We start from the raw sequence: 15,762 nt of genomic DNA, 5'->3' as shown, positions 1-15,762 counted from the left end.
AGACCATTGGTTGCATTTACTGTATTGTACGTCGCTTTGGATAAAAGCATCTGCCAAATAAAATGAAATCTAATGTAAGCACTCCCCAAGAACATACTGTTGCTTCACATAAAGTAGACCTCACTCATGACTATGACACTATCATTTTATTTATAGTAAACTGATAAGTACACATAACTTCTCAGAATACAGCCTATCAACATATTTACATTATTTTCCTCTCTAGAATGAAGGCATGCAAATCGTAACCCATTTATTTCAATACCTGGAAATATAGATGACCATTTTAAGCATAAATACAGTGGATCACTAATTTTATACAATTCATTACAGTGATTTTATTCTTGCAGTTTGCACAGCGAGAGTTAAACTCACAGCATGCTTGTAGCCTTGAAACAAAATCCGTGCAAAGCTTGTTTGGAATGTTTCAGTTCACACTTTGCAGCTTGCTGAAGTTATATATGACTGAGGGCTCTGTTTCATCTTCCTTCCACAAATGTCTTAAATGTGTTGAAAAGGATTATTAACTAATACTCCAATGGCTGTTTAAAGCGGAAGTTTCATAGGACCGGATGTCACAGGCTTGCGATGCACTGGATTGTGTTTCCTTCCCCTCCCGGGGCTGCTGCGTAGCTCATTCAGTGCAGGCACCATGCTGTGATGCATGGATGAGCCTCGGTTCGAAACCGAACTGTGCCAGTATCGACTGTGGTAGCTAGCCCCACAGGGGGCAATGCACAATTGCCGATCGGTGCTCCTGTGGCCCAGGGTACAGGTCGGTTCAATCGGGTCCGCTTGCCAACTGCATACGCATGGAATTCCTCTGATTCTGCTTCGTGCGAGTTTGGCCAGTTTGTGCATATAGTTTCGGAGTCAAGCCATGGGACACTCCCGTTTGTACCGTATCGTGGGGTTTGTGGTTGGACGTGGTCAGGATTACCTGGACATTGCAAATTAGGGCAAGAAAACCTGCAACGTGAGCCCAGTTTCTGAACCATTATACTACACCTTTTCTGTTCAAGAGGGCAAGCAATTGAATATCAAAAGAGCAAATGTAAGAAAACATGCAAATTAATTAATGATGGTTAGTTGACTGTCAATAACAGAACGTGCAATAAGCTGAATGCTCTAAAATATGTATGCTGGAATGTGCCTTCACATACACACTGGATTTAATAAGTTACATGACAAACTACCCACAAGGAAATACACTATAGCTACCGAGACAGAGAAGGACATTTAGCAACGTGTAACAGCATGGAACTGCAGGCTACATTCATCCCTTTCAGGGCACATTCGGGGAAGATGGTCTGCCCAAGGAAAACCAGACTGCACTTCCAAGAATTCCTTCAGGAACTTTACAATTGAATGTTCTCACAACCTGCACCCCTCGAAAGCCCCCATCTGTCCAGTTGCTGTTCATTCCTTGCCGTTACCAGGGGCTTCACACCATATTTGGAAGATAGTAACCTGGGCCACAGTCCTTGCGTGGAAATGCAGCAGATATCACAGCCTTTCAAGAGTACTTTGCCAGGTAAACGCTCTCTGCCGAGTTAGGTGACTGCTCTTCGGATTCGGAGATGTGCTCCATTTTGCCCTCCTCCTGCCTCAGAGGCTTGTGGTTCTCCGTCAAGTCTCTCCCTGGACAGGGCTGGGTTTCCTCGTCCTCCACCGGCCCTTCCTCCTGGCAATTTCCAGGCCCGGTCTCATCTTCCAGGCGCAGTAGAGTTTCCGGAAGTTCCTCATCCGGCTGCATCAGAGGGCCATGTTTCATGTCACCAGGATTTTTCTTAGAGGGAGAAAGAGACAGGGCATTAACTCAGAAGTGAGTCAGGGAGATTCTCAGCCTTTAAAATTCTCCTCAAGACCCACTATAATACTGTACACCAGAGGAAATGTTTGTAAAATTCTAAAATATGAGCCCATCAGAGCAATACACACCTTTCAGTCACTATAAAGTTACATTAAAAGGTATATTTCACTTTATAGCTGAAATATCACTGCTTTCAAAAACTACTGCACGTAACTGTCATGCTGCTCCTGGGTACCTCTGTAATCGGTTGTTTTTCTTTTCTTGTTGAAATCAATGGCAGTCAGTGAGCCACAAAATAAACCCAATTAAAGTGTAATTTTGACACAGAGCTGGAAATCTGGGGTAAACACACTTTTACTACCACTTTTACTATTTACAATGACTTTTACTATTTACTATCAACAGCGTGGTGCTGGATTCATCTTTAAAACAGCCAAAATGCCTAGATCATTTGTATAGGCAGTATGGAATGTTTTAAAACTATTCAGAGTGGGGAGGTTTCAGATCTTAGTGTAGACCATTTCATCATGGACCAAAAATGTTCCTCTAAAGTTGACTAAAAAACTGTTGAACTTTTGAAAAAGTCACGTGGCATTTCGAAGTAGCATTTAACTTGCAAGCTGCTCTGTGATTCTCTCTTATATATGCATTGTTATATATTCACTGCTTTGTTATATCCATTTCTATAACTAAACGAATGTAACCCCATTGGTACAATCTGACTTTGCCAAACTTGTTATAACAAAGTGAGAAAACATACATAATATGCTTTATTTGCCATTCTGTGTCACTAAAACTTTTAAAAGTCATATAAGGAAAGCAGAACTTCTTTCTTCTTCTTCTTAGTAGTAGTAGTAGTAGTAGTATTATGAAAATGAATAGGTGATCCTTACAACCAGGTGAACATTTCTGGCATTAGGTGACACGTACATGTTAAATGACAACAGTGGAGTAAATGACAGGTCATGCTTCAGAATGTAAATACCTACAGAACAAAATGTATCTTTTCCTTACCTTTTTGAAAATGTTTTTCAGATAGTTTCGGTCTGCGTAAAAGAACAACAATATAACATTATTCAATGTTCTCTTTTAAATTCCCTTGAGAATCTACATTTATCACTCAACAAAAAAACCTTACTATGCAAACACATGAAGCAGATGGGATGCATGTAGGAGCCTACTCAGGAACAGAGCTCATTTTCAATACCAATGTCATTACATTACATTACATTACAGGCATTTAGCAGACGCTCTTATCCAGAGCCACGTACAACAAATGCATTAGTTCAAGGTGCAGAGGTGCAAAAGAAAAGAAATATCACATCAGGGAAACAGAATTCATGAGCTCAGGAAAGTTCTAAAGTGTACCTTTCTTTGAACGGTAGAATACAACAGCAACAACAACAGCAACGGCAACAGCTATGAGGAGTATACACACGGGGAGACCCACTGCTAACCCCAAATTCGGGCGTATTTCCTCTGAATAAAAAAGAAAATAAACACAATAAACAATCTGGCATTTCACAGTCATAAACATATTTTTTGCACAAATCTTAACTGTTCACTGTTAATTGGACCAAAGTGAGAAAGTGGTAATGAGATTTTAGTTTAGCTAAATTATACAACATTATACGAGTACAATGTGGCTAGTTGATTTCACAGTTGCAGACAGTAACAGCCACTTGGAATTTTCAGAATTTTCTTGAGACATAATAAAAAAAGGATAGCAGTGAGAGAGTAACCGTATCCACTTCATCGTACTTATTAGTAATGATAATGATTACAATAAACATTTTTCTACACTTATCTACAATGTAAATCTGACAATCTTGACAATACACTATGTACCTTGCATGATCAAACACGCGCACGTATGTCACAGACTAACGAGCCCCACATTAGGGAACAGAAAACAGGGCAAATGCCACTCCCTTGCCTCGCTGTCTTCAGTTCTCTTTTGTGAGCAAGTTTCCACAGTATGATCTCAAACAGATACTACACAGACACAGAGACTGACTCTGTGACCTCACTTCCTGTTTAAAAGCCCTCGTCAAAAAAACCCAGGTGATTCACCCCTCCAGTCGTAGTCCATACAGTGACCACTGTCCCGGACTACTGACCTCATGACCCCTCGTTACAGGGACAGATTCAGGAATCACTTTGAGACCCAAGCTGGCAGAGGAATCAGTGCATTCACATTGTTCACATGATAAATTACTTAAATGATGTATTTACAACCATGCATTTCATATGTAATGCAGGTTCCTTGCCTGTTTTTATGAATGATTTACACCCTCTATGCCACTGGTAAAGCAAACAATGCCTCCGCCATTTTGATTGTAGTTTATCAAACCATTTTTGGGAGGCAACTTTAATGTTGCAAAAAATACATTCTACTCTATTTTTGACCACATTTACCAAGTAGGTAATTTATCAACTTATTTAAATGACATTCATTTTCAACAATAGTGAATGACAGTAAATGAATCACCCTGGCTACACACAATAAAATAGCTGCTGAATGGTGTGTTAAAACATTACCAGAGTGTCATATTCCAGGACTCATATTATTCATGCAGGGTGACCATTTGGGGTCCGAAGGACTGGGCTCATGCACTCAGCAGTCAAACTGCTACAGACAGTAGGCCCAGGCTCCATGTTCCCATATTCAATGTCCTCATACTCAATGGATTCCCATACTTAATGGATTTCCATACTCATTGGATTCTCATGCCTAATGGGTTCCTGCACTTAATGAAATGAATCCTATAAAATAGCAATGTCTGCAAAATAGCAATGTCTGTTTACTCACCACATTCCACATCTGATGTCGGAGTGCCGCTTGTCTTAATCCGGTGTGTTTTCTCTTCACACCTGAGCGTCAATGACAAAGCACATCCTTAAAAAACAGTTTGGGTAGACAGTACAAACAAAGCTTAGAGTGTTCTATGTCCCTAAAACAAAGGACCATAACCTCAGGAAGGCTAATTAGTCAGGACACCTTAGTGTGAACTTGTTAGCTGGTTTTAAATATTTTTTTTTGAAAATGTTTAAATCAGGCCTTCCTTTACAACCACCAACGCACTATATATTATTTTAAAAATATTTATTTTTTTATTTTTTGGGGGGTGGGTGGGGGTGGGGGGCTGTTTCTTTCCCATTTCTTTCACTTAGAAGAGGTGAGAAAAATAGCCCACAGCCAAGTGAAAATGCTTTCCCGTGTAAAACTTGAGGCAGGGTTTCAGGTGTACTCACTTCGTCCACTCGCGGCAGTGTTTGACAGAGGTCTCATTGGAGAACGTCCCTGGCTCACACGCCTGACAGACGGTGTCGCTGGACCTTGTCCCTGGGGAGGCACACACACCAGAGAGTTAATTCATTATTAGCTAGTGACAGGAGCTTTCGACTGTTCTGGAATCTTTTATCAGGTGACTATTCTCCACGGCCTCACCTGAACAGTCTGCTAGACTAGAGCACCGCTGCTGTCCTCAAAGGAGGACAAAGCATGTCTGTCCATCTATTTACCAACCAGTTTCAAGGTTTCGTTTTGTTATGGCACATGTTGCCACAGTGAGTATCTATCTGCCTATCTATTGTCAGGGCCATCTTGGGGAAATGGCGTGTAAAATACCTTTAGATTGAACCAAAGTCAGGGAGACTGGAACTGAGCAGTAGTTGGAGGGCCTGGTGAAGCACATGGTCTTACCCGTTTTAAGCACTCCTTCTCCGGGCTTGCAGGCAGTGTGTGGAACACAGGTCAGGCACTCCTCGCTGGAGCAGTGGTGTCCAGACTTGCATGTGCAGGAGAGCCTCTTTGTGGGATCCGGCGGGACCTGGTCAAAATTCATATCTGGAAGGGACAGGGATGTTGGCTAAAGGAACTCCACACACACACACACACACAAATTTGAATTTGGTATGTTCAGTCATATCCTCAGGATAGCTGGTGTGACCTGTGTTTCATGTGTCAAAACCAGATGTTCTGTCTGTGCAAAATACCATTTGAAGTGATGATGTCATTGGAGTATAAACTCCTCATCATTTAAGTGCATTCTGAATGTGCAAATACTGTGTAATGGCAATACATCTATTGTTTTCTCTGTATGTCTAAAATCTAAAAGACAATATGTAAGACAAAGCTGGGAGTTTGGAATTTTTTATTAGCCTGAAATGCATCTTAACTCTATGGGGGAAAAACAGAGGCATTATAGGGGCAATGGTGAAAGGTGGAGGTTTCAAACTCAGGATGACATTACTGTTTGGGGTTCTGTACACATTTTTTTGCTGTAGGCTAAAGTATGATGTGTGTCACGTTAAGGCCTGAGAGGTAAATTATTTTAATTTGAAGATCTGCATGTGAAATAATGACAGTTTTAGTGATATACTGGCACTAAAAACTTCCTTTCCTGGGGATGCTTGTCAAAAAATCTAAATAGCATGTTGTTCCTACTTAGTGAGGACAGAAACACAAAAGAACAGATGGTATAATTATGTATATTCAACTATTCTCACTTTCTGAGAAAAAGTAAGCATATCTGAAGGTACAATGTCATAGTCCATTGTTGGCACTTGCTGTTATCACTAAATGCAATAAAAGTTACCCCTTGGAAGAGTAGGTTTTTCGGAATGTTTTTTTCCCCCTCAAAACTCAGTGTTATAGAACTTTAGTAGTTATTGTTACACCAGCAGTAGAATGTTCATAAGAACATTCTCATGGCACATTTGTGACACCTTAAAAGGTTAAAATATCTCTATATGGAGGCAGAGTGAGCGCGGAGGTCTGAACGCACTTGGGTCACAGAAGGGTTGCAGTTGGCATTTCTTCTCCTGGGTGTAGTCGGGCTGATACTCGTGCTCTCCACAGGGAATGCAGTTGGGGTCTTCGCAAGAGGCATCGGCGCTCATTCGGGTACCTGCAGTGCACAGGGGTCACACTCCGTTTTTAGGGTCAGAGGTTTTATTAACATAATATGAATAAGTAGGACATTGGTTTGCAAGACTAAAGAGTAAAGTGTCTTGCTCCCTGGGCGGCTCATCTGTGTTAATGTAGCTGGGGAAGCTCAGCCAGTTAGCTAATAAGCACAATGAGGTGCAGTAAAGCTAAAGCTTTGTAGGAGGTTACCATGACAATATTCTTTGGTGACGCAGCCCTCAGGTTCAAAATAGGCAATGACACTGCCCTCAGCTGGGGGCGATTTTGCCTTTAGCTGACTGGTAACACGCTTGTCTTTGGACCATTGGCCCAAGTGAGAGGCACGGGTTCAAATGTCACCTCAGGTGAGTGCTTCTCACTGGTTACATTACGGCACTGTTTCAGTGTGTGTATGGGCCCCACAGACCAATCAATGCAGCCGGTAAATATGATTGGAATTACACATGGTGAAACTGGGAGAAAAAAGGGGAAATGGCATAAATAGGGAAGGGCTAATAGAAGATTACATAAAAAGGGAAGGGATAATAAAAGATTACACAAACATAAGCTTGTGTTTCTTGTAATCATTTTTCTCTGGCACTGAGCAGGAAAAACTGGATCCACGGTATGGAAAAACTGTAGTGAGTCATAGTTCTGATCAATTGCATTCAAAAAGATAACACAATAAATATTTATAACATAATCAGGTGAGTCTTTCCTCTTTATACAGTAACCACTAAATCAGCAACAGCCTGTCCAAAGACCCGCTTAATTAAGCAATAATTTACTGTATACATCATCATAGAATTTCCTTTGTTTTACCAAAGTAACCCTCCCAAAGTACACACCACTGACATCCGGTGTAAAATAATTAGAGGGCAGGCACTGCAGAACAAGTGAATAGATGCTTTACAGCATTTAACACTAAAAAGGAATGAATAAATGTTCATTACAGGTACTGAAAAACAATGCATGTAAATATCATCTTAAAAATGATTTATTAATTGAGGAGTAATACAGATAATACCTGGAAGCTAAGTCCCAAGAGAAAACATCTTTTTTACAAACGACATACGACAAAAAAAAAAAAGTGACCAAAAAGACCAGAAAATGGATAATGAAAGCTTACCTGGAGGACACATCCCACAGCAAACCTCATTTTTCTCATATTGCGTGTCTGGGTCACATGCATTCGCTGCCACCTGCGATAAACAGCGAGAAACAGGAGGTCATTGCCAAGCTTGGCTTTACAGCTACACGTGTCAGCGTGTCTGTAATTGTGTTTTGTGCCACAAATGAGGCCTATATTATACCTGCTTCAGGGCCATACACTAACATTTTTGTCCAAAGAGCACACAATTGCATGCCAGTTAGTAGATGTGCTCCTATATTATTTTTCAAGACAGCACACATCAATATTCAGGACAAAATGCTTCTATAACAGGACCACGGTAGATCTTTGTCCTTGGTGTCACACCTCTTGTGTGTGTGTGTGTGTGTGTGTGTACGGATGCACACACGTACAGCAATATTATTGAACTGCTGGTATTTACTACATAGCTTAAAAAACAGTCGTATTAGATAACTTGTTCTGGAGTGTTAAAAAAATGAGTAAATGCTCTTTGATTCAGCATTCCCTGCTTTCAAAGTCTGCCTGTTCAGAGCATTCTCCAAAAATCCAGAAAAATCTGCCCAAATGACCAGTTGAAAAGAAAATTGTGAAGAAAAGATTTTGACCAAAAAGAAACTGAACCGAGCATGAGACAAAACAAGTGCGAGCATCGGTTTGACTTCAGCGATGGTGAGAGCCGAGAGGTTTGAAAAATGGTTTAATGTCAGTTTCAAAATGGTTTTATGTCAGTCACTGATGCAAACAAATATAAACTGTCAAGTAGCTAGGTAGCTACTAGCAACGTAACTTAGTTACTTGCAGATACTTTGTTGACAAACGTTATGGGTGAAATATGCTGTAGCAAAAATATTCAATTCACAATGAAGTTTGGCTGTGCAGTATCGCTCAACTTTCTTTCCTTCTTTTAAATGCTAACGCTACCACAACCTCGCCAGCAATACTGCAACTGAATTTTTTTTGCCAATAATATCACGTGTGCTATAGCCCATAGCTTTAAATAACAACTATAGCTATGCTCAATATTTACGTTCATTGGTTATGTGCTTTCTTTTCTACCTGTGAATGAGACATGATGCACTGCACTCCTCTCCCTACTTTTCAGCTCTCTCTATGTTCCCTTTCTCCAGTACTCAGACGCCAGGCTTGTGTTTGGAGGAAGGGGATAGCTGAGGGGATGGGGTGGAACGCTTTCCCCCCCCCCCTAAACCTAGCTCTCTTGTGCTCATTTCTCCAAATGTACATACTGCAGCTTTAAAATGAACCTTTCACTTCACATTTTCATGGTAAGGACAGGACCTGACTACACACACAAAGTACAAAGATCCCTTTTGTTTTCACACTTCGCACAACATTTTGTAGTAGTCCCTATCAACAGCTGGCAAGGATTTCACCGAAATTAACAGCAGAGTAGCGTAAATCAAATTGTTAAATAATAAATCAATTGTTATTTACTAACCAACTGGTTGGTAAATAATAAAAAAGCATTACTACTAACTTTTGACTAGTACAGATTGTAAGCCTTATAGTACACAATGACAGTCACTTGATTTTACTATTTAACAGTTTAATCTCAGTAAGTGTAACAAACGATTGAGCTTTTTGATTGCTAGTGTAGGGCAGTTCACATAAGTCTGCCTCTTATCAGACCCCCAAAGTAAAGCAGACGATTTACTGAGTTGACAGGGAGTCAGCAGGTGTAGTAAAGAGACAGTGCTCAGTTGCAAAACATCCTACTGGATCAGCATTTTGTGAACCTTAGGTTCTCCATAATAAAATGCAATCATGTATTGTTGGAAAGCCGAAATCATGGGGAACGAGTTGATATGTTTCGTGGTGGGGTGTTGACTAAAGATCTTGATACTACCTATGGGTCAGCGCCCAGCCAGATACAAAGGTTAACCCAGTGTGATATGCTCACAGTGCAAGCAGGATAAGGGGAAATGTGGAATGGTTCAGGGAGACTCATCCACATGGTCTCCTGCACTTATGCATATAGCAACCCACAACGCACACATTTTGCTATTTGCACCATCCTGCCATTATTAACATACGGAACAATAAACTGCATTCGCTTTAACCTGGCATTCTTTTTATGACTCTTTCTTTGGACACGTCGCAGTTTTAAGGTCCTAAGATAAGGTAAATGGACTGCATTTATATAGCACTTTTATCCAAAGCGCTTTACAATTGATGCCTCTCATTTGCCAGAGCAGTTAGGGGTTAGGTGTCTTGCTCAAGGACACTTCGACATGCCCAGGGCGGGGTTTGAACCGGCAATCCTCCGACTGCCAGACAATCGGTCTTACCTCCTGAGCTATGTCGCCCCATTGACTGGACCTACAAGGGACAGTCAATGAAATAAAATAGTCTAAATATTATTTTTGAAAATATTTTCAATGCAATGTTTTGGCAGCGTTTTTTTCTTTTCTGTCGGGTCTCAGGATACAACAGTGACGGGATTTAGAATGTAGCAAACTAGTCTTGACACAACCTCTAACGTTAAACGTGTGGAAGTGCGTTGGTGCTTTGTAGCTTTTCAACACAGCAGGTGATCATTTCCACCAGTTTAATAATCCCATATTAAGTTTTCATTAAAAATGGTTTGCGTACACACGAATCCGTCATCTCTGTTCGAAATCGTCCATGCAGTCCGGTTTTCCCCACTTCCTTACAAAGCGTATTTATCGATCACGAGCAAAACTGACAGCAGAAAGTCCCCAATCTCCCCAACCGATACCACGCCCTCAAAAATGAAAGTAGCACCGCCTGCGAACCTAGTGTGACGACTAACCAAGAATGAAAAAGTACATGTCCATTTAAAATATACAGACAAAAATCAGCATTTCAAGTACCTATACATATGCTTAAATAAAAAAGGCTACTGCGTAGAACTGCGGTAATTGCGACGTTTACTGAAACGAAAGTGAAAGTCGCAGAAACTCCATTGTAGCTATAACGTTACACATTTTGACAAACCTTCACCTAGGCCTACCAAATGTTCACTTACCAAGATGCATGCCATCCAGAAGTTAAAGACGAAGGTTTTCATTTTGTAATTATTATTTTTTAAATCGTGTGGTCTTTTGTCCGATGAGAGTGAAGCACGTCCAAGTTCCATGCACGACTGTTAAATAAGCCAGCAGGGGTCTGCGCGTCTTATCTACAAAGGGTACGCCCCTAAATCAGTCAACGCCCAGCCCTATGAGAAGGGGGTTTCCAGGAAACCGACGAGATTTAGAAAATTTTAAGCTCACCCCTAAAATGACCGCTGGGCAGTCTTGTCATTTAATACGCAATGTTTTAGTATATCACTGGTGTTTGCACAGGACGCAACTCCAGATAAATTGTTTTATAGAACTAGACTCCTAAAACAATAATAGGCTACAGCAATAACATATGTAATTTTACGGAGTAAACGTCGTTTTTTTATTACGTTATTAACTTTTCTTGACTGTTCAATACACAACCGTAACTAATACATCATAATGCAAAAGCACGCGATCACGACATAGATATCTACAACAATATTACCCTACTATAGCCATCCGTTATTGACTGTCAGATATGAGATGACGTAAAGTATATTTAAGTATTTGAGGGAAAAGCCATCCAGTCTAAACCTCGTTTGTACGCCGAGAAATGTCAAAATCTCTTCCTCTTTCCAATGTGCTATTGTTCAAACACATACGCATTCACAGTTTGCATACTGGGGAATTCTTTGTTGTTGCACAGAAATGTCAGTTACCACATTCTGAAACGTATTTTCCCGGCGAGGAAAGAACGGGAATAACCACTGTCTATGAAACCCCGCTTCCAAAATTCACTGCAAATCAATGCATGAGTCTGAACAGAGGATGCAGAAGAGAGAGGGAGTTGTCCTGCCTGCTTTTCCTGGATTATCACGTGATTTCAGGCAATTCGATCATGCAGTCGTAGATTGTGTGTGGAAGAGAGAGGGGGAGAGAGAGAGAGAGGGATGACAACACTGGATACAATTTGCACTATTTTACTTGTATGTCTGCTTTATTGTATGTGTTGTTTGTTCGGTTTTAGATTCTTGCTTTTATTAATCTTTATTGTGTAAAGCGCTGTGTGCCATGCAAGAAACACATTTTGCAAATAAAGTCTCTATTAGTATTCATTTAACCTATAACACCCCTGAAGTCCTATTTAGAGTTTCAGTGCTTACACTTTCAGCGGGTCAGTGAAGATGAGGGAAAGCAGTAGTATCTCCATCAAGATGATGGTGGGCCATAGGTGGCTCCATTAAGTGGCTCCATACACAGGCCGGCCACCTGTATATGACTGCAGCATTAGCTATTGAACAACTGAAATGACATTAATTTGTGTGCGCTTTCAAAGATCAAACAGCATCTTTAAAGTCATACCTAGTTCTATTAAACAATCAACAGTCAGGTGTCCTTGATTAATAGTAAAAAGGTACTCACTTCTTTATGTCTAAAAAGTTATTACCACACATTCTTTCAAAATCTGGTTTAACTATAATAAAAATGTCAAGAAAATGTCTGTCATGAAGTTTCATGCTTTGAACTCATTTCATGTTCTGATTTCATTATAGAAGCAATTTGTTGTGCTCAGCTTAAATTAAATTAATCTTTTTAGGGTGCTGAAGCAAGAACAACCTTGGAAAGTAAAGATGAGCATCAGTGATCTTGGTTTTATTGTTTGGAGGGTTTTTTCTTCTTCATAGGAACCAGCTTCCTGGCGAATTTCAAAAATAAAAATATAAAAATGGTTCAAACTATTGAAACTAAACAAGAACTAAATCTCTTGGGATATCTGGAAGTTTTAACATTGTTTGATTGAGAGAACTTGCACCAAGAGCCACACACTTGGGAAAATAGTTTTAAAAAATTGAAAAAATGTAAATGTAAAATGTGACTTTTTCTATGCAGCGTCAGAAAATGTCAACATATTCTGATATCTCCCTCTTTCATTCCCCCTTTTTTAATGGTCCCAAGGTACTTTTGATTTAAATTTTAAAAAAATAATATTTTTTTACACCCATTAGAACTAGAATTAGAATATTTGCACCTGCTGTTCCCAGAAATGTTCTTCTGAATATTGAATTTGATGGTCTCATTATGAGTCAGTCACCATGTCATGTAGTTAATGACATTTTCAACAATGGCTTTCATTTGTTAACAAACAACTGATGTTGGTCAGCAAAATAACCTTCCCCCCCCCCTCCCCCCTTCTTCTGTGTATACCAAAATTATGGAACTGCTTGCCACAAAAAATAAGAGAAGTGTCCTCTGTTCCTAATTTTAACTCTCAACGAAAAACACTTCTTTAAAATGGATTTAATGTAATTATTGTTGAGTTTCCTTTCTTTTTCTGTTTATTATTTAATCAACAATTATTTTATCTTTAATCAACACATTGGATTTTGGCTTAGATTCAGTCAATATTTTCCCTTTGACTAACAGTTAAACACAAAAAAATTTGATCTGTGTTTGATTTGTGTTCAGCAATCACCAAAACCAACTTGGCAAATTGAGAATGTATACAACTTGTCTTTACTTGTAAGTCAAAGTTAAGGGCAAATGTTGATTGAACACAGGTCTGTGTATGTATTTTACCATAATGTTTTGTATATTAACTTTTTTGTAAAGCACTGTGAGCTACTTGATAATTTGTATGAAAAGCGTTCTATAAAGTTGTAATAATAATAATACACTTTTTATTACAGAAGAATTCTGAATGACAAATGGAGTGAGAAACACAGTTTTGCTCTTGTTCATCTGTGGCTCTTTTATCAAACTGTCTGCACTCTTGGTTGAGAGAGCAAAGAGCAGTTCAGACTTACTCACTGTATGTATGGGGGATTTCCTTTTCCCAAGAGAAAATGTTTGAAGGAAGTCCGCATCTTATGTTTCTCGACACACAGGAAATCCCCGCACAGAGAGTGTGGCCAGAGAGCATTGTCACATGATCTCTGCTGCACCTGCCGGGCATTAAAATCCAGAGTTCACTTTAATTCTTGCTCATAACACCACCTCTACATAAGGAACAGCAAACCCAGCTGGATCCCCCTGGGAACCCTCTCGTTAATTTCAGATGTGCACACCTCCAACAATGCAGTTAACACACGCACAATTAGGAAAACCTGCTTGTGGAGCAGAGAGAATGCGCAAGGTGAATTACAAAAAAACAAAACAAAAAAAAAACAAAACATGACTCCGGCATCAAACACGTAGGACTACTCTCTGCTGTCACACCAGGCTATGCTTTTTGTGTATTAGCCTTGGATACAAGAAGTTTCCAAATGATTGCCCTGCCATAAATACAAAAAAAAAAAAACAAAAAAAAAAAAACAAAACAAAACATGACTCCGGCATCAAACACGTAGGACTACTCTCTGCTGTCTTATCCTCAATTTATTTCTTCCCCTGTCGGGCACATGAGCCTCTGGCCTTAATGAAGAATCATACATACTAAAATGCTGAAATCTGCACTACAAGCGATGGTCAATAAAAATAATATATTTAAAAATACAGTATTTTCACTGCAGCATGTTTTTGTCATCCAAGACGGTATTATGTGAAAAGATTTAAAAACTGAAATATTGAAACTTTTTTCTAATGAGTCTCAGGGGAACTTTAAACACCAAATTCAAACACAATGAAGCTGTATGTGAACCGATTAACAAGTAAGCATTGCGTTTACTTCAAATAACACTGTTTACTCAAACACATGTTATGGTAATTATAGAAAAAATAATACACTTGGTGTAATTCAGAAATGGTGAGCAAAATAGAATTTCAGTTATAATGTGGTTATATGTGTGTGTGAAGACAATATTTTTTTTCTAACTAATTTTTGGGTCACGAAATAAATCAAAGCTTGCACGAGTTTTTTAAATGTCTGGACACATTTTAATCATCTGGACATCAAAATGTCGATATCTGTAAGTTTTTTTAAGTAAAGTTTTTTTCAAGTAAATGTTTAATGCGTGATTGACAGGATTCCCACTGCTATCATTTATAATATTTTAAAAGAACAAGCCTTGAACTCATTGTGTACATAATAAAAATAAGTAAAACAATATTAACTTGGGCAACACAAACATAATGGTTTAGGACCATGGCTTTCACAACTAAAGGCCAGAAAATTACACCTAAAACACCTGTACTGCATCTATTTTGTGACAATGCAGTCACTTTGTATTAGGGTGGCAAAAACGGGTATAATCCCTGCTAAAAATTCCAGTGAAGACCAGCTGGTTTAAGATGGCTTAAGCTATGTCTGTGACACTTCTAGCTGGTCTGTGGCTGGTCAAAGCTGGTGTCTTGCTGGACAAAGCTTGTCAAAGCTGATTAAGATGGTAAGCTGGTGGTCAACTGGTGGTCTGGCTGACTATATAGTCTGGTCAGCTGATTGATCAGCTAAAAGTGTGAAAAACACATCATAAATCATCCTGACCAGTTTCGGCTGGTCAAAACGGGAATTTTCAGTAGGGATCACACACATAATCACATAACTGAGGCACATCAAGCTTGCACCAGACTTTATGTTAATCGCGTGTTGGGCTGTCAACATTTTTTACACTGATATTCGGGGTAAATTGATTGAATTTCCGACCAATTAACTACAGTACTGATTTAGCGCGATCGAACTTCCAAATGCTCCTATTAATGCCCCACAGAATTTACTGTATGAGATTGAAAGGCTTCACTTTTTAGACCAACATTGACCTCTGCTGGCAGTGCAGGAGAACTGAGTTATCCAAATCCACTAGCAGGCTATTTAGTTACCCACTTAAATGAGACTATGGTCACGGAGACATGCGCCCCCGTGCAGCGGCACCGTGTCCATTGCCGTTTCTCTGCAGCAGGAACGTTGCATCAATGCTGATTAGAGGTTATGCGCATGTTCGGGCTC

The 15,762-nt window shown here is 39.6% G+C and overlaps 1 protein-coding gene across 1 annotated transcript; it reads right to left on the bottom strand.

The window, feature by feature from the left end:
- Positions 1-130: 130 nt before the first annotated feature.
- Positions 131-11,753, bottom strand: cd40 (CD40 molecule, TNF receptor superfamily member 5). Its single transcript, XM_035382914.1, has 9 exons — positions 10,865-11,753; positions 7,855-7,927; positions 6,604-6,726; positions 5,520-5,663; positions 5,069-5,159; positions 4,626-4,687; positions 3,182-3,292; positions 2,828-2,859; positions 131-1,789 (listed from the first exon to the last, which is right to left on the bottom strand). Exons 1-9 carry the CDS (start codon positions 10,973-10,975, stop codon positions 1,517-1,519), a joined length of 1,020 nt encoding a protein of 339 aa, XP_035238805.1. The 5' UTR covers positions 10,976-11,753; the 3' UTR covers positions 131-1,516.
- Between the last annotated feature and the right edge of the window lie 4,009 nt (positions 11,754-15,762).

This window comes from Anguilla anguilla, chromosome 11, assembly GCF_013347855.1.
Source record: "Anguilla anguilla isolate fAngAng1 chromosome 11, fAngAng1.pri, whole genome shotgun sequence".
In the NCBI taxonomy this organism is placed as follows: domain Eukaryota; kingdom Metazoa; phylum Chordata; class Actinopteri; order Anguilliformes; family Anguillidae; genus Anguilla; species Anguilla anguilla.
Note: the sequence above shows the minus strand (reverse complement) of the source record. Positions and strands in the feature narration are given on the sequence as shown.